Consider the following 27,900-nt stretch of genomic DNA (forward strand, 5'->3'; position numbering starts at 1 on the left):
GCATTCCTTTTCAAAAGAAGCATTGGGGCGGCACGGTGGCTCATGCCTGTACTCCCAGCACTTTGGGAGGCCAAGACTGGCGGATCACTTGAAGCAAGGAGTTTTAAGATCAGCCTAGCCAACATGGTGAAACCCTGTCTCTACTAAAAATACAAAAATTGGCCAGACTTGGTGGCATATGCCTGTAATACCAGCTACTCCAGAGACTGAGGCAGAAGAATCACTCACTGCAACCTGGGAAGTGGAGGTTGCACTGAGCCAAGATCATGGCGCCACTGCACCTCAGCTTTGGGCAACATCAAGAAAGAAGGAAAGAGAGAAAGAGAGACAGAGAGAGAGAGAGAAAGAGAGAGAGAGAAGAGGGAGGGAGGGAGGAGGGAGGGAGGGAGGGAGGGAGGGAGGGAGGGAGGGAAGGAAGGAAGGAAGGAAGGAAGGAAGGAAGGAAGGAAGGAAGGAAGGAAGGAAGGAAGGAAGGAAGGAAGGAAAGGAAGGAAGGAAGGAAGGAAGGAAGGAGGCATTGGGTTTGTGGAGCAGTAGGTTAGGTGACTGCAGGTGCTGGTGTGAAACAACTACAGAAGGAGCATTACAAGGTGTGTGATTTTTCTCAGAGTTATCTGCATTTGAACAGCATGCCCATGGCTCAGAAAATAACAAAGTAAAATGGGTTAAAAAAATAAAAAAGGTAAAATATTTTAAATAATATTTTATATTTTATGAAAATAGGTATTACAGATTTATCTTCACAAATCAGATTTTCTGGACAGAGACCTCAGTAGTTCAACCAAGAATCTAAAGTGTAAGTTGCCACTAGGAGAGATAGCAAAGCCCTGTCTTCGATGGTGGTTTTTAATTATTGTATGATAGAACATCATTTTCTGCCTACTTTGGCAGGGAGTGGTAGTGGTGGTTGGGAATTGGCATAAGTGGAGGAGGGAGGGAAAAAGGTGGAAGAAAGAGAGGGAAAAGGAAAATCTTTTTTCTGGTTTCTGTTTGTTAAGATTACATTCAGAAACTAGACACATAGCTATGTGGTCACCATGTGGAATTCTTTTTCATTGCTCCTCCTTTTGAGGATATAAAATCACTAAATAAAAGCCTGTACCCGAACTTGAAGACATTTCAGAAATATGTCTCCAAATAATACTGGATTATTCACTTTCTCTTTACTTCCTTTCATTTATACTTTAAAACATGGCTTCTAAGTGGAACTCTAGTGTTAATGCTATTGGCGGGCTTAAACCATCCCATACATTTTTGTTGTTGCAGCTATATTGCTACATACTTGATAACCACCCAGTTTGGTAAGTATTTATTGTCTTTTCATTGATATACTTAAATCTCTATGATCTGGTGTTAGATGATTTTTTAAAAATTGTAAGGGTGATTAAAAAGGGGATGGTTTTATTTCCTGGGCAGAAGTTAATACAAGTTTATGACTGCTATCTTGGTTCTCGCAAATGATCCAGTAGACCTCAGGATCTACCTCTTTCAGAACAATTTTGAACTGTCCCTTACAGCTGAATGCTAGAACCACTCCACCAAGGGAGTTAAGAGACATTTTCACCCAATTTTTTAGGCACTCTTGTTAAAACAGTTGATCACACAATGTGTCCTTATCGTCCACCTACTCCTGGGACACAATGCTTAAGGAGTGTTTCGGCTATGTTAGAAAGTGAAAGTATCTTTTAAATTTCTTTGCTCATTAAGGGGGAGCAGTCATGTCACTAATTATTGTGGAAAGGGAGAGTTCTTGGAAAATGACTTGAGAATCATATTTAATGAGAAGGTTGCAATATTCAGCTGCCTGATGTATTCCATTATTGACCAGAATAATTTAATTTCAGGACTTTTATTGAATTCTCACCTTTTAGCAAAAGTAAACTGGTAGAGTATTTTCATTTCCTAATTGGGCCATGTCTCTCTTTCCCTTTTTTTCCACTTGACTGAGTCATGGATTAATTTGTTTCTTGTATTGCTTTCCTTTTGTGATTGGCCCAACTATGGAAAAGCACCCTTTGTGCCTTAGGTTTCCCGTTGGCCAGGTCACATTTCAGCTACTCATTAAAACATGTATTTACTCTACTCTGGAGCACATTGTCTGGCCAACCATGAATTTATAGTGAAATGTAACAGTAAATTGTGCTCTGTGGTCAAAAATGCCAAATGATACACACAGCAGCATAAAGGTTTCCAGCATAGGGTAGAATTAAAGAGCTTAGGACCAGTGCCTGGATTGTTGGCCATATTTTCACAGTGGCCAGTTTTGTTAGATTCAAACTTGGAGAGAGCTTGAAATCACTTGTCTCAGATGTTTGCACTCACAACCACAAAGCCTCTGAGAAACACAGAACTGATCTTGTAATAAGCGCCTGCTGAGTTTCCAAGCCTCTGAGCCTTTCTGAAAGCCTGTTTAGTTTAATGAGGGTTTTCAGATTTCAAAGCTCACACACCTTCACATAAAAACAGATGATTATGACCAAATTAGGGAATGTTGTTCTCTGAGTGTGTTCCCCCAATATGTTCTCTTTTCAGTTGTCAGGCATTGTTTCAGTACACTTTTCGCCTTCCAGACATCATTTTAAAGTACGATTTTGCTAAGTTTATTGTATATAGTTTCTATTTAGGCAGAATGTTATGTTCAATAAAACAGATGTTTCTCTTAACAGTTAAAGACTAATATGCGTATTTTTATCCAATAATAAAAGGAACAATCTAAAAAAATGTAAACCTTCAGCTTCTGCTACCGTGAGAACTGGCCTAAGAGGCTAGGCCTCCACGTTCACATGTGTAGCCTACTTCATAGGGCTCTACAACCTGTTTCTTTATGGCTTGAAGGGAAAGAGCCATGTCTATGAAACAGATGGATATAGGAGAGAGAATATTCATACTTCAGTCATTTTACAGGTTACCTTTATGATCACATATAACACTATCTTCACTGAAAAATATAGTGTTTAAATGATAACTTTAATATGTGTAGCATATTTTGGGTATTATTCTACCTAATTTTTTTTAATGTCTTCTCAGCCACCCTTAAAAAGAAACATAATAATAATTAGGATTTGAGGCATTCAAGCCTTACTTGAACACCAAATTATTTATTACATTGTAACCATCGTTTTACAAAGAGGCACCACACAACGTGTGAGGTTAAATGTCAGCAGTACAGAAACAGAGAGAAATGGAATATAGGGGTCCTTGAAGAAAGCAAGAGGCATGTGAATGAGAGCAGACTGCACTGGAATGGTGCTGAGCTGGTAGAACCCTTGCCTCCTAAGCCTCTTCAGTTTTCCCACCTGACTCTTGCATCACACAAGCAAATTGACAACACATGAGTTAGAAGTCTCTATAAAGAGCAGTTATTCAGTTTGCTGTTTTCATCTTTCTCTCCAGCTATTATTTTCTTACACACTCCAGCCCAAACACTAAATGCCTTGAATTTTTTCTCTACTCTTTAAATCAGAATTAGCTACGCAAGGTTTGGGAAAGGATATGGAAAGAGGATCTGTGTCTTAATTACAGTCCTGCATTTTAATAATTATTTGTTTTCTAATCAGGGACAACCTTACAACTGTTACTTAAAGTTCCACCCAGTGTAGCTCAAACTGGAGCCTGAGAGTTATGTGATAATTCATACATTTTGTATTTTTATTTCATTTTATTGCTTATCCTAAAAATGTACTCTTACCAGTTATGGAGATTACCTTTTTCTTTCACTTTTCTTGTAAAATGCAGCTTACATAGAATTAAATAGTCAAAATATTAAGTAGACAGTATTACTATTCTCTGTTTTAAAAGTGCATGAGGAGTAACTGGTTTGAGACATGCCCTCTTGCTCTAAACAAATAGGAAAACAATACAGAATTTATAAAATACTGTTTTAGACATTGGCCAACACACCGTGCAGTAATGTGATCCCTCAGAAAAGGGAAACAAACAAGTAAGTACTGCAAACACCCGAGCTTCCTGCCTAGCAGCAGGACCAGAGTGTAGCGTAGAAAGGGAGAACCCAAGCAGAGCCTAATTGTCTGGCTGCTTAAAGATGACAGAGATCATATGGTACATTTAGTTCTAGATCCTTGAGGAATTGCCACACTGTTTTCCATAATGGTTGAACTAGTTTACAATCCCACCAACAGTGTAAAAGTGTTCCTATTTCTCCACATCCTTTCCAACACCTGTTGTTTCCTGACTTCTTAATGATTGCCATTCTGACTGGTGTGAGATCGGCACTATTCACAATAGCAAAGACTTGGAATCAACCCAAATGTCCATCTGTGACAGACTGGATTAAGAAAATGTGGCACATATACACCATGGAATACTATGCAGCCATAAAAAAGGATGAGTTTGCGCCCTTTGTAGGGACATGGATGCAGCTGGAAACCATCATTCTTAGCAAACTATCACAAGAAGAGAAAACCAAACACCACATGTTCTCACTCATAGGTGGGAACTGAACAATGAGATCACTTGGACTCGGGAAGGGGAACATCACACACTGGGGCCTATCATGGGGATGGGGGAGGAGGGAGGGATTGCATTGGGGAGTTATACATGATATAAATGATGAATTGATGGGTGCTGACAAGTTGATGGGTGCAGCACACCAACATGGCATAAGTATACATATGTAACAAACCTGCACGTTATGCACATGTACCCTAGAACTTAAAGTATAAAAAAAAAAAAAAAAAAAGATGACAGAGATAAGAGCTCAGGGAGGCCAAGCCAACAAGATTTTGGGGGAATAATAATGGAAAGGTTGGACTTATACAAAGAAAGAGTTCCAGCAATCTGTGTAAGGATCTGTTTTAGTATTTGACTGTATACAAATCTGTGTATGCATAGGGTGGAACTCTAAAGCAGGAGAAAGAGCAGTTGTTGGTAACCTGTGAAATGACCTCTTCCTAGGGCTCTCATAGGGCTGAGAGGCGTTTGAGTTTCTATCAAGCAAATAGGAGAAAGTTCACTCAACACTTGGGAGAATATTTAGAGATGTTCAAAGAGTCGTTAGTACTAGGAATAAACTATCCCCACAACAAAGACTGCTATAGAGCTGTCCTAACAAAGCTTAAAAATAGGCCTTGAAAGGATAAAACTGATCTGCAATTAACTTAATGTTCTGCCAAGACAAATATCAATATCCATTAAAAGAAGACAACAAAGTCCAACTGCTCATATTAATTTATAATATCTGGCATCTAACTTGCACATACAAAAAAGCAGGATGCTGGGCACAGTGGCTCACACCTGTAATCCCAGCACTTTGGGAGGCTAAGGCGGGCGGATCACGAGGTCAGGAGTTTGAGACCAGCCTGAAGAGACCAGCCTGGCCAGTATGGTGAAACCCCTCTCTACTAAAAATACAAAAATTAGCCAGGCGTGTGGTGGGCACCTGTAATTCCAGTTATTCGGGAGGCCGAGACAGGAGAATTGCTTGAACCTGGGAGGTGGAGGTTGCAGTGAGCCAAGATCACGCCATTGCACTCCAGCCTGAGCAACAGAGCTAGACTCCGACTCAAAAAAAAAAAAAAAAAAAAAAAAAAAAAAAAGCAACAAAAACAAAACAAAACAAACAAAAAAAAAGCAGGGAAATATGACTCAAAACCAGAATGTAAACAGTTAATGGAAACAGATCAGAAACGGTAAAGGTGATAGACTTGATGGAAAAATAAATCAAGGATTTAAATGAAAACATGAACATACTAAGGAGAGAAATGGAACACATATAAAAGACTCAAACACAACTTTTAGAACTGAAAAACATAGTTATATGAGAAGTTTACTGGGTATATATGATTAGGCTCTGTGTCCCTCACCCAAGTCTCATCTTGAATTGTAATCCCCATAATCCCCACGTGTCAAAGGATTGCCGGGTGGAGGTAATTTAATCATGGGGCCAGTTTCTCCCATGCTGTTCTCATGATAGTGAGTGAGTTCTTATGAGATCTGATGATTTTATAAGGGTTCTTTCCCTTCACTCAGCGCTTCTCCTTCCTGCCGCCTTGTGAAGAAGGTGTCTTGCCTTCCCCTTCACCTTTGCCATGATTGTAAATTTCCTGAGGCCTCCCAAGCCGTGCTGAACTGAGTCAATTAAACCTCTTTTCTTTAGAAATTAACCAGCCTCAGGTATTTCTTTATAGCAGCGTGAGAACCGACTAACACATATATTTAAATGGCAGATTAGACATTATAGTAGAAAATATCAGCAAACTGGCCGGGCATGGTGGCTCACGCCTGTAGTCCCAGCACTTTGGGAGGCCAAGGTGGGCAGATCATGAGGCCAGGAGATCGAGACCATCCTGGCTAACATGGTGAAAACCGGTCTCTACTAAAAATACAAAAAATTAGCTGGGCGTGGTGGCAGGCGCCTGTAGTCCCAGCTACTTGGAAGGCTGAGGCAGCAAAATGGCATGAACCCGGGAGACGGAGCTTGCAGTGAGCCAAGATTGTGCCACTGCACTACAGCCTGGGTGACAGAGTGATACTCTGTCTCAAAAAAGAAAAGAAAAGAAAAGAAAAGAAAATATCAGTGAACGCATAGCAATAGAAATAATCCAAACTGAACCCCCCTTAAAGACAAAAACAATGGTGAAAATTTTCTAAATGTCATGAAATGTATAAATCTATAGATCAAAGCACAGTGAACCTCAACCAAGATAAAACTGGAAAAAAAAAACCTTAAAGGCACATCACTATCAAATTGTTTAAAGTCATTGATGAAGATTAAAACTGTAAAATAATTAGGGAGAAAAAAAAAACATTGCATACGGGGGAACAGATAACGCACACTTCTCATCAGAAATAATTCAAAGCAGGAGACAAGGGAATTACATTTTAAAGAGCTAAAAACATTAACATACAACTCTATATACAACAAAAATAGCTTTCCAAAAAAAGATGAGATAAAAATTTTCAGAGAGAAAGTCTGAGAAAAGTGTTTGCCATCCAGCTTATATGAAATACTAAAGAAAATTCATCAGATTGAAGAAAATGATACCATGTGAAAACCTGGATCTATACAAATCCATAAAGAGTGAGACAGAAATAGCAAAATTAGAAACTTTTTTATTTTAAAAATTATTTTAAAGATAATTAATTATTTAAAGCAAAAATACCATTCTATTTTGGTTTTTCTAACATTTGTGTATGTAAAAGACATAGAAAAATAACATAAAGGAAGGAAGAGGAGAAACGGAAATATACAGTTTTAAGGTCATTGTATTGTATGTGAAATAGGATAATTATCCAAGGAAGTACAACTGGGTAGTAAACCAGGAGAGAAGATAAAAAGAAGTAAAGTACCAACAAATAATATCAAATAATATAGAAAAGGAAAAAAAGTAACAAAAAAAACAGATGTAACAAACAAAAATTTGATAAGATAGTATCCTTAATTGCATATACATTAAAATATAAACGATAGGCCGGGCGCGGTGGCTCAAGCCTGTAATCCCAGCACTTCGGGAGGCCGAGACGGGCGGATCATGAGGTCAGGAGATCGAGACCATCCTGGCTAACACGGTGAAACCCCGTCTCTACTAAAAATACAAAAAATAAGCCAGGCGAGGTGGCGAGCGCCTGTAGTCCCAGCTACTCGGGAGGCTGAGGCAGGAGAATGCCGTGAACCCGGGAGGCGGAGCTTGCAGTGAGCTGAGATCTGGCCACTGCACTCCAGCCTGGGCAACAGAGCGAGACTCCGTCTCAAAAAAAAAAAAAAAATATAAACGATAGAAACAAGTTAAAAGGTAAAGATTGTTGGCTGGGTGCCATGGCTCATGCCTGTAATCCCAGCACTTTGGGAGGCAAAGGTGAGTGGATCACCTAAGGTCAGGAGTTCAAGAACAGCCTGGCCAACATGGTGAAACCCTATCTCTACTAAAAATACAAAAATTAGCTGGGCGTAGTGTGCATGCCTGTAATCCCAGCTGCTCAGGAGGCAGAGGCAGGAGAATCACTTGAACCCAGGAGTTGGAGGTTGCTGTGAGCCGAGATCGCACCGCTGCACTCCAGCCTGGGCAACAGAGTGAGACTTGGTCTCAAAAAAAAAAAAAAAAAAAAAAAAAAAAAGGTAGAGATTGTCAGACTGCACAAAAAGATGAGGGAGATATATATATATATATATATATGTTGTGTACAACAACTTTATAAAGACACAGGGATTAAAAGAATGATGACACAGTGCCATGGAAATATTAATTCTTAGAAGTTTAAAATGGTTATATGTTCATGAAGGACAATAAATAATGCCAGATATAAAGAGGGACACCACATATTATGAAACGGATAAATTATTCAAGAAAATGTACCAAGTTTCATGTTTATACACCTAAGAGCAGAGCTTCAGAATACTTAAAGCAAATAATAGAATTGAAAGGAAAAAAAGAAAAAAAATCCACAAGTATATGTGAAGACATCAATATTTGTCATTAACTTGTAGAACAAACAAAATTATTAAGCAAATAGAAAATCTGAAAAACTATCAATCAACTTAATCTAATTGATATTTATAGAACTTGCCACCCAACAACAACAGAATACACATTATTTTCAAATGCACATAGAATATTCACCAAGTTTGACCTCCTGGGCCATAAAACATCTTAGGAAATGTAAAAGTGTCAGATTTATGCAAAATAGAATTTGGACCTTAACAGAATTAAATGAGGAATTAAGAACATAAAGATATCTGGAAAAATCTCTTGAGTATTTGGAAATTACACAACACTCTTCTGAATAACCCATGGGTTAAAGAGAAATTTACAAGGGAATTTAGACTACATATATTTAAAATTAATTAATTGTTTTAGTTGACAAAACTTATGTATATTTACCATATGCAACATCGTGTTTTGAACTGTGTATACATTGTGGAATGGCTACATCAAGGTAGTTAACATATGCATACCTCACATACTTACTTTTTTTGTGGTAAGTACACTTACGTTTTTCTACTCTCTTAGTGACTTTTGAAAAATGCAATATAGTGTTATTATCTATAGTCACCTCATTATACAATAGATATCTTGAACTTATTCCTCCTAACTTAAATGTTATATCCTTTTACCAACATCACTGACCATTTCTCACCCACCGTTCAGCCCCGGTAACCACTATTCTACTCTCTGCTTTTATGCATTCAGGTTTTTTAGATTCCACATATGGTAGTTGTTTTTATGTGCCTGGCTTATTTCACTTAGCATATTATTCTCCAGGTTTAATCATGTCCCAAATGTTAATATTTCTTTCTGAAGTTGAGTGGTATTCCATTCTGTATCAATACACCACATTTTCTTTATATATTTATTCATTGATGGACACTAAGGTTGATTCCATATCTTGGCTATTGTGAATAATGCTGCAGTGAACAAGGGAATGCAGTTTTCTCTTTGAGATCTTCATTTCAATTCTTCCAGATATTCCTTATGGATACCCAGAAGTCAGATTGCTGGATCATATGGTAGTTATATGTTTAGTTTTTTGAAGAACCTCCATACTGTTTTTATAGTAGCTGTACCTATTTACATTCCCCAGAGTGTACAGGGTTCTCTTTTCTCCATATTTTCATCAATACTTGTTATCTGTTCATTTTGTTTTTATAGTAGCCATTTTAACAGGGTTGAGGTAATATCTCATTGTGTTTTTAATTTGCACTTCTCTGATTGTTGATGCTGAGCAATTTTTCATATACCTGTTGTCCATTTGTATATCTTCTTTTGAGAAATGTCTATTTTTTGTATACCTATTGGCCATTAGTACATCTTCTTTTGAGATATGTCTATTCAGATCCTTTGCCTATTTCTTAATTGGATTATTTGTTTTCTTGCCATTGGGTTGTTCCACAGATGATCTCTTCAATCAACTCTGTTGATTGTTTCCTTTGCTGTGCAGAGGCTGTTTAGTTTGATGTCTTAACATTTGTCTATATTTGCTTTTTTTTTGTTTGTGCTTTTGAGGTCATATAAAAAAAATCGTTGCCCATACCGATGTCATGGAGTTGTCACCACATCTTCTAGTAATTTTACAGTTTTAGGTCTTATCTTTATGTCTGTAATCTATTTTGAGTTTATTTTTATATATGATGTGATAGAAAATATTTTGAATTGAAAGAAAATAAGACACAGCTTTATCAAAATTTGTGAAATATTGCTGAAATATTTATTGCATTAAATGGTCATATTAGAACTAAGTCTCAAATGTCTCAAATCAATAATACAAGCTTCACTATAAGAATCTAGGAAGAAAAGAACAAATTAAAGTTAAGTTAAAGAATGGAAATAATAAAGATAGGAAAAGAAACCCATGAAACTAAGTATAGAAAAATAAGATAAAAATTCCATGAAACAAAAGCTGGTTCATTACAAGAAAAATTGATAAGATTGACAAATTTCTTGCCAGACCAAACAAAAAAGAAAGGATGTAAGAAATTAATGAAGAGATATCACTACAAACTAGATAGTCATTAAAAGGGTAGTAAGGGAATCACATGAATAACTTTATGCCAATAAATTTGACAACTTGGATGAAATGCATAGTTTTCTGAAAAGAAACAAATGCCAAAAGTCACTTAAGAGGAAATTGAAGTCTAAAGTGTACTACACAGATATTGAATATGAAGTTTTAAGCCCTCCAGCAAAGGAAAATCCAGGCTTACATGGCTTCAGCAGAGAATTCTACCAAATATTTATGGAAGATATAATACCAAGTCCTTATACATCTTCCAGAATATGCAAAAAAAAAAAAAAGAACCTCAATCCATATATTTTGCCCTGTTCAAAACTTACTTCGAAGTAGATCATAGACTCAAATGTAAAATTTTAAATAATGCAATTTGTAGAATAAAATATAGGAGAAAATCTGTGTTATATTTGGTTATGCAAAGATGTATTAGCAAAAGCATGGTCTATAAAGAAATACATGATAGAGTGGGCTTTTTATAAATTCACAACTTTTTGTAGAAATCAACAAAGCATTTCTAAAATGTATATGGAAATTCAGCGGTCCTATATCCAAAACAATCTTGAAAAGGAAAAAACATTGGAAGGCTTTCACTACCTGAATTGCAGGCTTAGGATAAAGCTACAATAATAAATAAAATGTGGCATTATATTTATTAAAGATAGACATGTAGTTCAAACATGAATTTATTATATGACCCAATAATGCTGCTTCTGGGTATTTACCCACAAGAAATGGAAACATGTACCCACTGAAACACTTGTACATAATATTCATTGCAGTTTTATTTGTCATAGCTGCAAATTGGAAAAAAGACTACAATGTCCTTCTGTGGGTGAACAGATAAACAATTATGCTAGATCCATTTAATGAAATACTAATACATAATAAAAGGAGAAAGAACTCAAATGTATGAATCTCAAAAACTTTATAATAAGCAAAAAAAGCCAGCCAGAAAAGAGTACATATAACATATTGTATGATTTCATTTACATGAAATTCTATGCCAGACAAGGTAAACTAGGGTGACAGAAAGTAGATCTGTGCCTGAGGTTAAGATTGTGGGTTGCATAGATTGCAATAAAACTTTTGGGGTTGATGAAAATGTCTCATGGCTTGATTGTGATTTTGGTTATATGGGTAGTTATATTTGTCAAAACTCATAGATTCATCCACTTATATCAATTTATTTCATGTAATTTATACTTCAATGAAGTTGATTTTTTAAATGGTACATGAGGTATCCATTGTTTTTTAAAGTGGAGAAAATGTTATTTTTATTTTCCCTTTGTTTCCTTGTGCTCTAATAGTATTATTGGAGATAGTTCTTAAAAAAAAAAAAGTGAACTAAGTTTTTATTCTTTTAATTAGCACACTGGAAGCAGTGACATCATTTCAGCTGTTGTGTTTTTTTTAAGTAAGTTAACTTTACTAAGTGACATGCAGAAATAGTTTTAAGCCTGGTCATCAGCACTGACTCCTAAGAGCAATAAGATGTTCTCATTATATTTATTTTTAGTTCATACAAAATGATTCATGTGAATTTAACCCCTAATTCTAAGACTAAGGAAAAGAAAGAGAGGTTTATAATGTATTGTTTTTTATCTCCAGAAGGTATTAGATTCTGGACATTTCTCCCCGACAGTAGCTTCTTAAAGTCCACCTATATTGGCATAAGTGTCAGATCTGTCATCAGTTCCAGGATGAAGAAAGATGATTTTCTTTTTCCCTGAGTTTGCATCTTTTCCCACTGCATTACAAATGTCAATTTATGGTAGCAATAGCATTCTTCAATAATTGTGTGAAAAAGTCATTACAAGAAAAGGGCCCTTTTCACATAATGAATTAGCCTAGGTTGTTTGCTTTAACAAAAACCCCCCATGCTGTGCAGATGGACCTTTTCTTACACTGCTCATGAGATTGTGGATTGACAGATTGCATGAAAACCAAATGGAATGGAATGTAGTAGGGACAGCAGAAGGGAGAGGTGGGTTGCCTCCCCTGGTCTCCTGATCAAAGGACCTAGATAATGCTACTGCTCACATACAGAATATGTTTAGATTTATTGAGTCATCTCTTATTTTTGAATATGCCAAAGCAGACAGACCCAGTTTTTTGCAAACAAATTGCCATTATTATGTGTAATAGAATTGGAATAAAGCGACTCCCATTTTTTATGTTATTGGATTGCTCTAAATCATGTGAAGGTGTACACCTCTTTCCACCTATATTTCTTAACCACTTTACTGCCAGAACTTATTTTAATCTTATCTCATATTCTCTTGTTTTCTTGCTCTCTAATTAGAAAACCACTTGACCATTACTGCCCCCATGATCTATGTGATTTCTTTCCTTCTGATTTGGAGTCTTCCCAGTATCAACTCTACCATTTATTTATTTTTTAATTAAAAAAATTTTTAATGATCTAGATACTTTGAACTTTTCTAATGAGCTTGTATTTGTGCCCTGAAATATTTAAAACAAAATATTTGAAAGGATTTTGACATTTACACTCTCATGGTATTTGTATTTGCAGTTCCCTGAATGTGGTTTCTATGGAATGTATGATAAGATCCTGCTTTTTCGTCATGACCCTACCTCTGAAAACATCCTTCAGCTGGTGAAAACGGCCAGTGATATCCAGGAAGGCGATCTTATTGAAGTGGTCTTGTCAGGTAGTATACTTTTATACTTTTTCTTTATCTGTAGATTAGAAGTTGTATTTGAAGAATTCTTGGGCATATGTTTTTAAGGAAACATAAAAAGCATATCTCAAACTCAGCTCCAAGAGGAGATGTTGGAGCTCTGTCCACATGAAAAAGGGAAACAAAAGGTTTCCCTTTAATTGGCTGTGTTCATACCAGTACTGCTCCAATCACGTCTCTTGACTTAACGTTTCCTCCCAGCCCCCTCTCAACCTCTGGCAACGTACAGATGGCGTCATTCAGCACCTTGAATCATTTGGACAGCAGCAAAAGCAAACAAGAAACTCACCAACAGTGAAGCTAAATTAGCCGTCAGGGCTGCAAATGTACAGTGTGTGTGGAAGCCAAGAAGTAACACCAGGGCTAAGAAGCCATTGACTTACTAAGGTCAAAAGTCCAGTAGCTGTGTAAGCCAAGACCAAGGAGTTAGAGCCCAGGAGTTAGAGCAGGTCAGGTCATGCCATGTGACTCTAGTTAACTCAGTCCCTGAGAAATGGCTACATTTGCCTCTGCTCACATTTGTATTTCTTGTTTAGGATTTAGCAGTTAGTAATAGGACTGTGCCTATCCAAACAGAAAAAAAAAAAGGATGTATTTAACTTTCTTAAAAAGCACCAGAGAACAACAGCTAGAGTGGAGATCCTTGCAGTGATACTCAATGCAATGATAATGTGTCCAAATTTTTATTGTTAACTTTTGTTAAAAAGATAATAATTATTGAGAAACTTGGATTGACTTGCTCTTTTCTCCTCTCCTGACTTCTTTGTTTACCATCTCTTTGAATAAAGGAAGTCCAGTAGCATTATAGAGTCTCAACTTTATTTCCTCAAGTTCCTCAGCTTGTTCAGAGCCCCGTAATTGGATGCACTGATTATAATTCAATTTATCTTTGTTTTATTCACTTTGCTTTGATTCAGTCTAGTTATCTTTTTATCTTTATTGGTTGCCTACAGTTGTGTGAGATCCTGGGATTGCCACAGTTTCATTGTGTAGATGGATCCTATAAAACAACTTTTTTGCTAGATAAAAGTAATTATTTTTCTATTGTCTATAGGGTTGCCAGTTGTTAAATAAACAAACTAAAAAAGCAAAAGCTTTGATGGCTTTTTATTAATTTTTTTTGAAGAAGTCACTTGCTTTGTCTGGGTTTTCCTTTTTCGTTCCTTTGGCTCTTTTGACATTTGCTTACTGCACCTGACCTCTCAAAACTACGGACTAGACATGTTGTTTTCTAAGTTTCCTGTTTCTGAACACTAAATTAATTATTCAGGGAAATCATGCACTGGATCAGTTCTTGCCATAATTCATATTAAACTCATAGCTCGGCTGCTTTGTAAATAATGTAATATGTTTTATGAGTCCTTTTGCCTTGTGTCAATGTCCAGAAATATATGAGGATTTTTAAAATTGCATTTCTAAATATAATGCATTGTTCTTTCCATTTTACTTTTGTTATCAAGCACTTTAGAGTAGTAGCAGACAGATTGAATGCAACCTGTGTGTGGGTGTATTTATGTAGGAGAGGACTGCTTATTTGCATATTATCCCAGCATTAATGAGCCAGACCTGCTGTTCCCTTGTGTTGACCTGATATAGCCCTCTAGAATTCCCTTGCTGCATGAGAACAGCTTTCTGCTTTTCCTCTCCCATCTTTGCAAATTGAGAACTTCATTGTGCGTATGCCCCACCTCCCCTGCCATCTACCCTTTATGTTCCATCTCTCCTGTTTTCCTGGCCACAGTTGTTGACAGGACATTTAAGAACAGCCCATTTCCTTACCTGCTTTCCCAGCACCAGACTCCAGAAGGGCTCCCTTATTCTTACCAGCTATTTTGCTGGTATTTAAAAGGAGCTATTCTGTAACAGTTTAATTCTAGTTTTGAATGACATAGTGCCATTTTCTCAATGTCATTGACCCTTTAAATTATTCAATTATGTATATCAATTGCACACACACACAATTATGTTTAGATCGCCTGCGCTTTCCCGTAACCATCGGCAGCAGTGTTCTCCCAGCTCCTCTCCCATTCTATTGCTTAACATTGTGATTTGCTCAATAAATGTTTATGTTTACAATAGTTTTTTTTTTTTTTTTTTTTTGAGACGGAGTCTTGCTCTGTCGCCCAGGCTGGAGTGCAGTGGCCGAATCTCAGCTCACTGCAAGCTCCGCCTCCCGGGTTTACGCCATTCTCCTGCCTCAGCCTCCCGAGTGGCTGGGACTACAGGCGCCTGCCACCTCGCCCGGCTAGTTTTTTGTATTTTTTTAGTAGAGACGGGGTTTCACCGTGTTAGCCAGGATGGTCTCGATCTCCTGACCTCGTGATCCACCCGTCTCGCCCTCCCAAAGTGCTGGGATTACAGGCTTGAGCCACCGCGCCCGGCCTACAATAGTTTTTTTAAACCATTCCACCACCCTGTATTACAACTCTATTTCTTACTCATATCTCATCTCTTTTCCCTTAGCCTTTTTAGGCCCTGAGTCTATTGTGATCAAATGCCTGATGTTCCTTTCTTTTTCCCAGTCTTTATGTCTTCCTTGCATCCTGACTCTCCTGAAGGTGATGTCCCATTTCCAAGAGGCTTTGCCTCTTATTTTCCTCCACTCTTAGTTGAGGAGTTGAGTGATATGGCCCTCTTCTGATTTCCCATTGCCATTTAATTATTTATGTCATCTTCTTTGCAGTGAAGTGATTTATTTTCCTTGAAGACTCATTTCCACTTAAATATGGCAATAATCGGTGTCAGATTTCTAATCTTACTTTCCATTTTAAGTACCCATTCATCCTTGGTTTTGTTAACATTCATGTTTATGATTCCTCAGATTCCTTATTGCTTATTTTTGTTATCAGTCACCCATAGTGCCATTCCTGACTTCACCAATAAGACAAGGCCCCAGCTTCAAAATCTCCACTTGGTAGCACTCCTCTTCTCCTACTCTAGCCTGTCCATCTTGTCCATCTCTACCAAGTACACATTCCTGTTCCCTGTCTTTTTCACTGTATTTTAATCATTAACTCACTACCATTTTTGACTGTATTTTTCTATTTCTTTTTTCTCACATAGCATGCGGCTTATTATATTCATGTCTTACACTACACTTGGATGAAGTTTCAATCACTTTGTATACCCGGGCAGGGCCTATAATACCTGTTAGTAATCTGAATTACTTTACCACCCATTTTTGTCATTCTTTTTCTGAGCCACCTAGGACACACAGTTCCCAGCCTACCTGAGTAAATGCAGATCCAACTTGCACCTGGCCTAACCATTGTTCAGCAATATTTTCCCCACCTCATCCTTTTGTTATCCATAGATATGCAGTTCTCAATAAATATGTATAAGTTCACATACTAACTACTGGCTATGAGAATAAAGTTACCACATATACAACATTTTATAAAAATATCAATTTGTTGTAAAATATTATTTATAGATATATCCTCAAAAATAAGCTGAACTTCAAGTCTTCTTGCTATGCATTCTTTTGGACCACATAAGAGAAATTAGGACCTATCAAGTGAGCAGCATTGTACCATGTTATAATTTGTGGCAAGGCAAGTGATAGCAGCAAGGACACTTCAGGCCATAGGTGCAGGGGAGCTTGGATTACATACTCATTCCTGACCCAGTCCCAGGAAGGGTGCTGATTGCCCTGGGATATATGCTGTTTCCTGGAGGTGTAGTTAAGCATCAGTTTCACCAAAACTGCAGTGGGTAAAGGAATAAACAAGCTGTGGGCATTTTCCTTCTGAAGCCCTGTAGTTTTACTGTTAAATTTTATTTATCCAAACTTTCTTTTCCTTATCACAAATTAAATTTTACTCTGTAGTTTAACATAAACATAACCTGGTTGTTTTTATACTTAACCCTACCAGCAGGAACATTTTCTGACATAGGACTGCAGTAAAAATGAGAGAAAAAAATGGGAAAAATTTCAAGGTTAATTTTGTTTCTTCAGACAACATCAAGATTTTTTTTTCTTTGCTTATATCATTTTCTGCTCAGACTTTTCATCATCTTTTAACTGCTTTGGGAGTGGAAACTAACCAAACTGCTTCTGGCTAATTTGCTGATTTTTTCTCCCTCCCTTTCTTTTTGAAAAACATGACTAGTGTGAGCTAGTACATTTAAACATAGTAAGCCAGGAAAAGATTGCTCATGAGTAAATGGATTGGGTTATTGAGGAAAAAAATAACAGCTGCGTGAAAGTTCCCTACCCCACCTATCCCCACTCCTGGCAAATTCTCTTTGTGTGTTAAACAAAGGACTAGCATTCTTACTATTGTTACCAAGTAGGAAAACACTGAACATGGAAATTTTTTTTTACCAAAGCCAAAGTCAAGTTCAAGTGTATGGTACTGAACTGTAAAATCAAGGTTATGTAATGTATTTGAAGCCTTCTTCTTGATGGGCCTCTATCAAATCCTGATAATTCAGCCTTAGCAAACAAATTAGTAACAGGACTACATTTACGTGACTCAAACTCTGTTTGGTTGATTTTGGCTTTATCTCTAATAATTATCAGTGTGTATATGTGTGTGTTTATGTACGTATGTGTATGGATCTTGTAGGTCATTAAATAGAGACTAGAAAAGAACTACTAGAATTCCTCAAATAAAGTCACAGTTTTAAAAGTTTGAGAGATAAATGTTGAATCTTTCCTTCTTACATTTAAGGTTAAAAAATAGATGTTTTTCTTGGGCTTCTTTCATTATAGATTTACAGTAGATTATCTTGTATTATAACTTTTACAAAAAGCTGTTTTCACATGTAGTTAGTTATTTGGTCCTCACTATCAAGAGAAGGGAGCCTCATTAGAGAGCTGGCACTGTAGTCCAGGCAGAAGAGGTGTGGGCCTATTCTCGGGCCATGACGGAAGAGCTGAAAATGAGGCAGAGAGGTCAGGAAATATTTTAGAAGTAAAATTAAACAAACATAATAACCATTTTTGATGGAGTTGATGAAGGAGGAATGAAAAAATGAATAGAACTCTCAGGAGAGCTACAGCATTGTGAGAGTGTGATGGCATTTCCTTTAGCCCACCCCAAGTCTTGCCCTCATACATTGTTCAATGTGTTTGCCAGATGGTTCAGGTACTTATCTGAGGGGCTGAAGAACTAATTTCTCAGGAAGGTAGTACCATTGATTTTCTTCATAATTTTGTACACATTGCAAAACCTTTGAGCTTCAGGATTTTTTTTTTTTTTTTTTTTTTTTTTTTTTTTTTTTTTTTTTTGAGGCAGAGTCTTGCTCTGTCACCCAGGCTGGAGTGCAGTGTCTCAATCTTGGCTCACTGCAACCTCCGCCTCCCGGGTTCAAGCAATTCTCTTGCCTCAGCCTCCAGAGTAGCTGGGATTACAGGCACACGCCACCACATCCGGCTAATTTTTGTATTTTTAGTGGAGACAGGGTTTCACCATATTGGCCAGGCTGGTCTTGAACTCCTGACCTTGTGATCCGCCCGTCTCAGCCTCCCAAAGTGCTGGGATTACAGGTGTGAGCCGCAGCACCTGGCTTGGGCTTCAGGATTTTTTTTTGTTTGTTTGTTTTTTAATCAAACAAAAAGCTTCTACTAGATGAAAGTATCATACAGTGATAATATTACATGCATTCTGTTTTTGTTTTCATTCTGGAAATAAAGCATTAGGCATGAGGATAGAGTATAATTTCCAAGGCGAGAACATCTGAGTTCATATCCTTTTTCTATTCTTCACTACTTACAGCATTGCCAAGACGTGTAATCATTCTGTGCCCAAGTTTCCTCATCTGTAAAATGGGGATAACCCTAGCACCTATATTGTAAGGTGTTTACATAAATTAAAATAAATTATTGCTTGTAAAGCACCTCAGACAGTTTCTATACACAGCAACTCCACAATAAATGCAAACTATTAAGATTGCTTCTTCACCTCACACTCTAAGCAGCCTTTAAATGTGATGTGTATGCTTATTAAACATCCCACAAAAGGGAATCCTGGTCTGTTAACTTTGGGAAATGTTGGACTAAACAACTTTAAAGGAATTATTTGCTGCAAGAATCTTCAGACCTTTGATGCATGCTAATATGAAGCATAACTCTCCAAAATCACGCCCAAGTTCACTTTCTCATGGAATACTTTTTCCCCTCTCTGAGCATCTGGTGAGTCCTGGTTCAGCAGGCCACTCTAAAGATACTCCTCTGGGTTATGACCATGGAAGAAATTGTCTGAGAGGACGATCCAGTCTCTCTATACAGAAGATTTGAGCCATAGAAAAGTAGGAGTTAGGAAGCATGAAATCTTTGCTTACATAATATCACAGGTTTTTGAAGCAGTTTATATAAGTAATTTGTTTCCTTCACAATGACGCTGGAAAGTAGAGAAGTCAGATATTTGAAGCTATAGAATATAAATTGTAACTTGCCTATGTCCTGCAGATAGTAGGAGTAACAACAGAGTCTGAATCTAAGTGTTTAGTCACTATTAATACCATTTCAATACCATTTAGCCCTTTGAATTTGAACAAGTAAGCAGAAATAGTTGAGGACTTGTTCAAAGAATTCCTACTACAGTATGAGTTTATATTTCAGGGACCATTGATGATATTTGTAACAGCAAAGGTAGCAGTGAGCTTCAGGAACCATTGAGATGATGTTTATCATAGACCATTATTATCCTCTTCCTCATAAAAATGTAAATATTTAATTCATATACTCAAACTTTAATGAGGTTAAGAAACCCTGAAGCTTCTTCTCTATAGTTATAATACAAAATATAAAGCCGTATAGCAGTGCCACTGCATCACCAGGATCCCATCATGAGTTCACAATTCTGATCAAAATGGAAATAGTGTCTTAGGGTCACTATATTTAAGAAATCCTTATAAGAGTGTTTTTCTCTTACTAAGATTCAGTGCCTAAACCAGAAACCAGAAAAAAAATATGTGGTAACAACATTTTATTAAGCTTCTTTTTTCTTTTATAGAAGGTACAAATTACTGACTTTGTATAGCATTGTACCAGTTATATTAATTTATCTTACATATAAAACATTGGTTAGCAATGCAGCAATATTTTATCTTCTCTGAAATTTAGGCAGAAGATAAAAACCCCAAGAGTGATATATTAAGTCACTGTATTATTTCGTCAAAAGTACATTACATAGATATAGTTTTTGTTTGTTTGCTTTTAAGAAAGCAGAATTAATTATAGGCAACACCTTCTCAGCCCTACTACTCCTTGGGCAATTAAAGTTTTATAAGACCTGGCCTTCAATGCTCAATTTATATTTCTTTGTGTTTGTACTAGTGTTACAGGCTGAATGGAGCCAACTCTTATCTAACTTCAGTTGCAATTATCTTTGCAGGTGGTTTTGTAACAGTGGAAACTTTAAATGTGAAAATATACATCATTTCTCTTTTCTCCCAAGTATGGCTTATGTTAAATGTGTCTTCAACATTTCCTTTTTATGACTGTTAATATTCTCTTTCCATTCTTATCTTTCAAGTAAACCTGTGTATTAGTCCATTTTCACACTGCTATAAAGACACTACATGAGACTGGGTAATTTATAAAGAAAAGATGTTTAATTGACTCACAGTTCCACATGGTTGGGGAGGGCTCAGGAAACCTGCAATCATGGCAGAAGGAGAAGGGTAAGCAAGGACCTTCTTCACATGGCAGTAGCAGACGTACCTGTGAGAGCTCAGGGAAAACTACCGTCTATAAAACCGTCAGATCTTGTGAGAATTCACTCACTATCATGAGAACAGCATGGGGAAAACCACCTGCATAATTTAACCACTTCCCTCCCTCGACACGTGGGGATTACAATTCAAGATAAGATTCGGGTGGGGACACAAAGCCTAACTCTATCAACATGGTTTTAATTTCTTTGTGCCACACTAAACCATTTTCTCAGAGAAGAGAATGCAGACAGCAAGCAGGTTGGAATGTTTCCATAGACTCCCACTTTTCCCTACTTGTGACTTCAGTAGGGATATTGCGCTTCGAGCACTTCTTCCTCACTTTGATAGTTTTCTTGGTTATTTATCTCCTTATAAAGTGGATTCTCCAGGAAGGAGATGGAACAGCAATGACACAATAGTGCTGGAAATTCAGTCCAGGTCAATTGGGGAATAAGACAAACCCCAAAGTGAAAAGTCTTTTGAAGCCTTTTATTTCATATGAAAATTTTATGCACATTTTCCATTCTGCTGCATTATATTCTTCATGCTGTATACTTTTAAATAAATAATATTTCTTGCCACATATTGTTCTTTTAGAAATAATAGTAACAATAGTGATGGTAATATAAGGACATACAGCATTTATAATATGTTGTTATGCACTGTTCCAAGGGCTTCACATATATTAACTCAGAAATATGCATCATATTTATGTTATATCTCCACATAGCTTCAATTTCATAAGTAGCTGATTTTCAGTCAATACTTTGGTTTCAGTCCCAGAGTTGTCATTTATTTCTTATATAATGTTCAGCAAGTCCACCTCATTTCCCTGAATCTTGATCCATCTGCTGTAAAATAGCATTAACAGTATCTCCAATACATGGTTGGTCTATAGAATTCATGAGAATAAATATAAAGCATTTCACAAGATGGTTGCCAAATGTAAAGTACTCAATCCTCTCACCCCACCTCCAGCCCACTATACTACACATTTCTTGAAATAGGAATGATTTGTTTTAATATTTGAATCTTTAGGATCTGGTATATCACATGCGATCGATATCTATTTATTGAGTGAAAGAAGGAATCCTTAAATCAGTGAAATGTACAAGCTAGCAAATACATGAATAATTAAATTGATGTCCTATATATGATATCCAAAAGTTAATGTTTTTGTATAGGAATTGAATTTTAGTGTCTACCATTAGTTCTTCTTGACATAATCTATTAGTAAAATTAATATTATCATCTGATTAATTCTTTTTTTTTCTGGACTCTTGTTATGACCTAAATATTGTCAAAAAATATCTTTTAGAAAATTGTTTATTTTAAAAAGTCCTGTTTTCAAACATTGCAGTTTCTTTCACAGTATTTCTCAAGCAAAATTATACTTAAATCATGGAATACCAATTGTTTTCCTAATTTCTATGACTCTTGGATTGTGTTCATCACCATGACCAAATAACCCCATTTGCTGTTGTACCAAATTCACTCTTCAGTGAATCAGTTTTTCCAGCCATTGCTCTTTTCTTCCTAAATATTCTTGCTTGCTTTCTGAGATATATTCAGTAGTTACTCCTTTTTGATGTATCCCCCAGTTCTCATCTCATTTGATTTCATCAATTTATTCATTGTCTCTTCCTTTCTGGAGCCTCTGTGTTTCATATCTTCGTTACAGCTCCTAAGAGGTGGCCCTGAAGATGGCCTTGGGCTCTGGCCTATTTCAAGAGTCTGGAAGGAAAGAGGATTGGTATCTTGAAGGCTGGCTGACCTCTCCTGCTGTTCCTTCTTCCCCTCCTCCTATCCATATTAGAGCTCTGTAGTTTTATCCATTTAGCAGAACAGCTGTTCCTACCTAAGGGTCAGCCGGCAAGACCTACAGAAAAAGTTGAGTCATGTGCTCCAGAACTGGATTCGAAATCTCCATAGATCTCTGTCAGCAGTACATGCTGTGGTTTTCATGGAAGAACATATCAAGCTCCTCTCTTCACACAGAATTAGCCTAAGGCCTAGTTCCTCAACATCTGGCAAGTGGATTTTCAGCCAGAAATTCTTGTTTCTCCTTCTCTTCTCTTTTCATCTATTACTGTGCTAATTGAAGACAATATTATAACTGTCACCCATGTAAACAGGAAAAGAACATGAGGGCAATGAAAACCACACAAAGGGGACTTTCGTCTCTATTCTCTGGTTACTGCGAGGCTAAAAATTCCTTATATTTGCTTCTTAGAATGGAAGTTTAATGGTCTGGTCTAATTTACGTAAGTGCCATGTTAGGGCCTTGATGGCACAACAGGACTTGAGATATTAAGAATCATTCTAAAAAATACATAGTAAGGCATTAGCTTGTTATTTTTGTCTTTTTATATAAATTGGCTTCTAAAACACACATGGCTTATTTACTAAATTTGATTCTGGATTATTTGGGGTTTATTTTCAAAAATATCACAATCCATGTCAAAAATGAAAGCTTGACACATAGGATATAATGAAATGTATGAGTTATAGAATCTGACAATACTATGAAAAATGTTTTAGGCAATTACAGTATCTTGCAAAGAGGGATTATTTTGGCTCACTTCAATAAAGAGGTGATAGGATTTGTTTTTAGTTAGAATGTTTGAAAAAACCTTTGGTTTTCTGCTGAGTTGGACAGCACAAATTTCTTGTGCTTGAGGCTTAAACTAGAGAATAACAATGTTTGGGTTTTTATTTTGTCTATTTGTTACAAAAGTATGAAATTCCACTGATGAGAATTGGCTGAGAGATACGCAGTGCAACCATTTATCTAGGTCTGCACTGTTCAGTGTGGTAGCTTTAAACCATATGTGACTATTTACATCTAAGTCACAATAGCCGCATTTCAAGTGTTCAATAGAGACATGTGGCTAATGGCTGCCATATTGATATAGAACATTTTCACTACCTGAAAAAAGTTCTATTGGACAGAGCAACTAGATAAATCAAATTTCACTCCAAAGAGGGTACAAAACCTGGATCACACTGTTTACACACATGCACAGCCTGCAGAAATACTTTTACTAAAATGACCTTCAATGTGACATATTGAATGAGGTTATAAATAACACACTTGTAAATTTCAGTAGCATATTTATTTATTTATTTTATTATTTATTTTTATTTTTTAAATTATACTTTAAGTTCTGGGGTACACGTGCAGAACATGCAGGTTTGTTACACAGGTATACACGTGCCATGGTGGATTGCCGCACCCATCAATCCATCATCTATGTTAGGTATTTCTCCTAATGTTGTCCCTCCCCAAGCCCCCATCCCCCAACAGGCCCCAGGGTGTGATGTTCCCCTCCCTGTGCGCGTGTGTTCTCATTGTTCAACTCCCACTTATGAGTGAGAACATGCGGTGTTTGGTTTTCTGTTCTTGTGTTAGTTTGCTGAGAGTGATGGTTTCCAGTTGCATCCATGTCCCTGCAAAGGATGTGAACTCATCCTTTTTTATGGCTGCATAGTATTCCATGGTGTATATGTGCCACATTTTCTTTATCCAATCTCTCATTGATGGGCATTTGGGTTGGTTCCAAGTCTTTGCTATTATGAACAGTGCCACAATAAACATACGTGTGCATGTGTCTTTATAGTAGAATGATTTGTAATCCTTTGGGTATATATCCAGTAAAGGGATTGCTGGGTCAAATGATATTTCTAGTTCTAGATCCTTGAGGAATCACCACACTGTCTTCCACAATCGTTGAACTAATTTACAGTCCCATCAACAGTGTGAGAGCATTCCTATTTCTCCACATCCTCTCCAGCACCTGTTGTTTCCTGACTTTTTAATGATTGCCATTCTAACCGGTGTGAGATGGTATCTCATTGTGGTTTTGATTTTCATTTCTCTAATGACCAGTGATGATGAGCATTTTTTCATGTTTGTTGGCTGCATAAATGTCTTCTTTTGAAAAGTGTCTGTTCATATCCTTCACCCATATTTATTGTGGAAGCATATTGTGGAAGTCTCGTGGAAGAAATTGTTTACTATATCACCCAGTGATTTCCTTACAGCACAAATTCCTCATACCTTAGTACCCCAAACAGCTCTATTTTATGAGAAATATTACTTTTATTACATCTAATGTTTGTTTTTGCTTTGGTTTTGGACTCTCAAATCTAATTTGTAGACTGTTTTTAATAATGGTATAAGTTAATACTGCATTTCTTTTATTGTACTAACTTGTTGTATTTGGCATAATTCCCAATTTCTCCAGGGTTTTACATTTTCTATATCTTATTTAATTCTGTGCTACATAGCATACCCTACTGATTAAAAGAACAGGTCTAGAAGTAACCTGCCTGAGTTTAATTTCAGTAGCTGCTGTGTTTACTAGCTGTGTGGCATTAGGAAAATTATTTAGTGTTTGAGTACCACAGTTTCCTGATCTGCAAACTGAGAATTGATCATGGTTATGATGTAAAGTATCGAGCACATTGCTTAGGACATAAGGATTTTGTAAAATCATCCTAGAAAGAAAGGATACAGGGAAAGTAGAAAAGAGAAAAAGAAATAGATCAGGAAGAGCAATGCAGTATTATGATAAAATATATAGCCTATTAGTACCATTTATGAATGGCTTTGTTTCCCTGTTTTATCTCATATTTTCCCAAAATGCATGGTGTAAGTTTTGGTGGCTTACAGAAACATACAAAATATAATAAAATGTCAGTAACTGACAATGGATGTTGTCTCAGTTAGAAAAGACAACATTTGGTTAAGTATATAAATACTAGAATATCCATTTAAAAAACAGTCATATAACTTTATTTTTATACTTCATAAGCTGCCTTGAATCATATAAAAACCTGCTCTTAAAGACCAGATCTTTCTTTGGTGAATTCCTCGATGTTTATTCACAAACGAATCATCTAGATTTTGGATAAATGTACCTAGTGGCATTCTGAATGCAGGTTTAAAAATGTATTAATCAGGATTGGTCAATGAAGGTCAATATCAATCAAGATTGTTTTATGGTTTTATGTGGATAGATGCTCTTTTTTACTAAGAGGTCATATTGGAATGCCTTTTGATTTCTTCCTATGCAGTGTTGAAAAATCATAACAAATACTTTATTTTCATATTCAGTTCTCTCTTTCTCTGTACACACACACACACACACACCACCGCCCCCCTCAACACACACACACATAACAAAAGATCCTGGAGGAGGAAAGGAAGGAAAGGCAGAATACTTCATACCCTCAAGATCAATGATCATTAAAAGTCATTGAAAGCTGCCTACATTAACAAAGCCAATTGGAGAATGGCTACTAAATGGCTATCTGAAGACTTCATGGACATTAATTATTTTTGTTGGAGGTAAAAGATTGGGCTTCACTTGAAAAGCTGCCAGATATTCCTTTTGTTCCATGATTGGTGGCACATAACACTTCAGTTCAATAACTCAGCCATGCCACCATCTGCCCAGCACTCTCATTCTGCTGGTTGGCATGTCATTTATTTGCTTTTAACATGCAACCCATATAAAAATCCCTCATAATCTGCCAAAATTAGAAATGCAGCTGTTTTAAGTCTTAAACAGCAATAGCACTATTCATTATGCCAGTATAGAGGAATAAAATAGAAAAATGTATTTGAAAAGAGCAATGCTACACCAGAATGTATTTGTACCTTCACTTTTTTAACATTCAAGACATCTACAGTCTGCTACCAGTGCTGACTTCAGGCTTAAAGTTGACACATAAATATACCAAATAGCTTCTTTAGTACATATATTTTAATACAAGAATTGGGATTTGAATCAGCTCTGAATTATTTTTCATGTTAAAAGCAATTTCAGCCTTTCAGTTTCTAGAAAATGAAAAATTTCTGGCTAACCCTGGGTCTCATCTTATCCTATTTTTATTTTCCTCAGAAGTTTCTTGAGGTTCTGATCATTATAACTTGTTAATCCAGGAAAAACTTATCATGTAGAGCTGTGTGGAGAATTCTCAATGAGGCAAGCAGTTAGTTAGTCCCCTATTTAGGGGAAAAAATGATGAAGAGAAAAAAAAGAATTTTCTCCCACATACTAATCTTGTGGTGCTGAAAAATGAAATCCAAAAGCTACCTTTTGTTTCACTGTGCTCTCTGCAATCATATTATTTGGGAATGATAGATGTTAGGAAACAATAAAGATCTGGTATTACTTTCCAAAGACACCTTTCTTCACAGTGAGTTATACATACTTGTTCTGGAACAAAAGTTGGATAGTTTGAAATTGCTTTACTTAATCCTTTTCAATATTCATATAAGTTTAAAGGTCTAAGTTGAATTCATTTGGCTATGTGTTAATGGTGATCCCACATGAGATCTTGCATCATGTGAATTTCACAGACTTAAAAACATAATTTATATTTGTGAGAATCGACCTGTAAAAAATTATTTTCTTTCTATGAAGTCAGGGCATGAAAAGTAATGGTTGAGCATGACACAAACTTACTAAAATAGATTTACTTGATAGGCGTTTATTTACCTTACATCTCCATCAAGATTAACAGTACTAAAGAACAAGGACTGTAAGCTGTGGTTCTTAAAAGATCCATATGACAGTTAGGTCAGTACCAGATAGCAGGTAGTCATTCTGAAAAGACTTGTTCATGATGGATATGTTTGCTTGGCAATTTAAGATTTCATAATTGGATCTCAATTTTTAAAAATTTAAATTTGGTTTTAAGCAGTTAATATATTTGGAAAATCCCAAAGTTAAAATTCTGTGGTGACTCTCGTTTCATATTGCATGTAGTGGTTTCTAACCACTAATGAAGGAAAAAAAAAAAAACCCACATTATTCCACTGTCTTATTTACTTCTGTATTTGCATTGTATATTGTGTTGGATCTAGTTTATAACTGTGTGACTGTCAATTGCTGTCTTAACTACCAAATAGTGCAGTGTAGTTTAAGTCCATGTATTCTTAGGTTTCTAAAGTTAAAATATTATTCCCTTCCTTTACACTAATTAGCATAGTCCTGGACTCTCTTACTCTTTAGAATGCACTGGACTTTCTAACATGTTATAACAATTGTTATAAAAT

General features: G+C 36.4%; 1 protein-coding gene across 3 annotated transcripts in view; it reads left to right on the forward strand.

Annotated features, from left to right (window-relative positions):
• The window catches only part of PRKD1 (protein kinase D1), a 355,712-nt gene that overhangs the window by 190,780 nt on the left and 137,032 nt on the right, over positions 1–27,900 (forward strand). For all 3 annotated transcript variants that reach the window (XM_030931729.1, XM_030931727.1, XM_030931728.1), the window contains exon 2: positions 12,998–13,136. In XM_030931729.1, coding sequence (XP_030787589.1) covers positions 13,022–13,136 — 115 coding nt within the window. In that variant the 5' untranslated portion in view covers positions 12,998–13,021. The remainder of the gene's footprint in view (positions 1–12,997; positions 13,137–27,900) is intronic.

The sequence above is a fragment of the Rhinopithecus roxellana genome, chromosome 5 (genome assembly GCF_007565055.1).
Source record: "Rhinopithecus roxellana isolate Shanxi Qingling chromosome 5, ASM756505v1, whole genome shotgun sequence".
NCBI lineage: Eukaryota > Metazoa > Chordata > Mammalia > Primates > Cercopithecidae > Rhinopithecus > Rhinopithecus roxellana.